Source organism: Grammomys surdaster, unplaced genomic scaffold, assembly GCF_004785775.1.
Source record: "Grammomys surdaster isolate TR1022 unplaced genomic scaffold, NIH_TR_1.0 100, whole genome shotgun sequence".
NCBI lineage: Eukaryota > Metazoa > Chordata > Mammalia > Rodentia > Muridae > Grammomys > Grammomys surdaster.
Window position 1 is genome coordinate 4432476 of NW_021604579.1, and position 2104 is coordinate 4434579.

At 44.6% G+C, this 2104-nt stretch overlaps 1 protein-coding gene across 2 annotated transcripts in view; it reads left to right on the top strand.

Annotated features, from left to right (window-relative positions):
* The window catches only part of Armh1 (armadillo like helical domain containing 1), a 25998-nt gene that overhangs the window by 5683 nt on the left and 18211 nt on the right, over positions 1-2104 (top strand). For both annotated transcript variants that reach the window (XM_028788016.1, XM_028788021.1), the window contains exons 2-3: positions 554-622; positions 1868-2034. In XM_028788016.1, the coding sequence (XP_028643849.1) occupies positions 554-622; positions 1868-2034 (236 nt within the window). The remainder of the gene's footprint in view (positions 1-553; positions 623-1867; positions 2035-2104) is intronic.

Below are 2104 nucleotides of genomic sequence, written 5' to 3' on the forward strand. Positions count from 1 at the left end.
ATATATAGATAGATAGATAGATAGATAGATAGATAGATAGATAGATATAGATATAGATATAGATATAGATATAGATATAGATATAGATATAGATAGATAGATAGATAGATAGATAGATAGATATAGATATAGATATAGATATATATAGAGAGAGATACACACAGATATATACACAGAGAAAGAGACACACACACATACATATACACACAGAGACACAGATGCACACACATAGATATATAGACACATACATATACACACACAGATACAGACACATAGACACAGATGCACACACACACACACACAAATAAACACATACACACACACACATACACACAGAAAGAGATATAGACAAATACATATATACACACAGATACACAGACACAGATGTACACATAGATGCACACACACACACTATACTAGCTCTACCCTTATGGCCAGGGTTCCTCTCAGGGTGAAGGGCACAGGTCACCACACTGTCACCCTGGCCCTGGGCAGTACTAGGGATCAATCTAAATGGGAAACCACCTGGAAGCGCTCTTTAACGCTGCCACAGATACATGACTGGCTTGGATTTAGAGAAGATCCTGCGGTCCATTGGCATCTTCTTATCTGCTGTGAGCAGGTAAGTCCAACCCCAGAGAGACTCTGGGTCTCAGCTGTCAGGTCAGCTCATGGTGTCCTTGGTATTCAGGCCACTTGGGGCCATGGTTCTAGGTGCCAGCAGGTATGTCAAAGCCCTGGAGAATGGCCAGAGGCGACTGGGATTCCGCTCTAGTTGAGCCTCCATCCCATTGCCCACTGACCCTTCACTCATGGTCAGCACCATGTTGGTTGAGAGTCATAAAAAATATAAATATAAAAATACATTTTTACTAGACTTGGGAAAGGGCAATTTATTGGCTCACTTAGCTGAAAAGGCCCAGAGGGCGGATACATATATTTCAGGCCTGATCGGACCCAGGGGTTTTACGACTGTCACCGGTGTTTGATCTCTCTATTCCTCTTTTCCTCCTTTCCTCAGTCGGTCCCTGTATTCAGAGGCTCCTGTGTGCTGGGGTCCTTAGGCCCTCCAAAAACCATCCTTAGCGCTCAGTCACACCAGGAGAGAGTGTCTGTCCCCATGGGCTCCTCTATGAACCAGCGTAGGTCACCTACCTAGCCCAAAGTGGCCTTCTGCAGTCAAAAGGATGACATCCCTGGCACATGCTTGTCCCACAAAGTGCACATGGCTCTCAAGTGAAGGATTCACCAAGGGACAGTTAAAGTGCCAAGTTATGGAAAGAAGGGGACTGGAAAGAAAGGAAGGGGAGGGGAGAGGAGGGGAAGGGAGAGGAGAGGGGAGGGAGGGGGGCTAGCCAGCTGTGGGAGCGCATACTTGTAATCCCAGTAGTCAGGAAGCAGAGGCAAGAGATCACTGCAAGGTCAAAGCCAGCCTGATCCATACAGCAGTGCTAGTCTATGTAATGACACCCTGCCAAAAAACAGAAAAGGCGGGACACAGAGACTAGAACAGACAAAAACAAGAATGCCTGCTGAACTTGGTTCCAGTGTTTTCTTGGCTGGGCATAGCAGCACCTGCCTGTAACCTCAGTGTCTCAGAGGCTGAGGCGGGATAGCAAGTTCAAAGCAATGTGGTGAGATGTAATCTAAACATATATATGTATGTATATATTATATTAATATATTACATATTTAATATATTTAAATATATATTAAAATTTTTAAATCCAAACAATTTTGTCTCTATCTGTGGATATCTCCTGAGTTAAGGCAAGTGTGTAAAGACTGTACCTTGGCCTTGGCTGCCCTCAGTTCTGTGCTAAGGAACTCTTCAAGTGTCCTTTCTGTGTGGTCACACCCTGGACAGCAATCGGTACCTGATAGAATTTCTTGAGATTGGAGGTGTTCTAACGCTCTTGGAAATACTTGGTCTAGAGAAGATCAAGGAAGAGGACAAAAAGGAATCCATCAAACTACTTCAGATTATTGCAAACACTGGCAGGAAGTACAAGGAGCTCATCTGTGAAAGCTATGGTAGGTCCTGGGTGTGCCAGCCTGTGGACATATCCCTGGGTGGACATACCTCTGAGTGGACATATCCCTG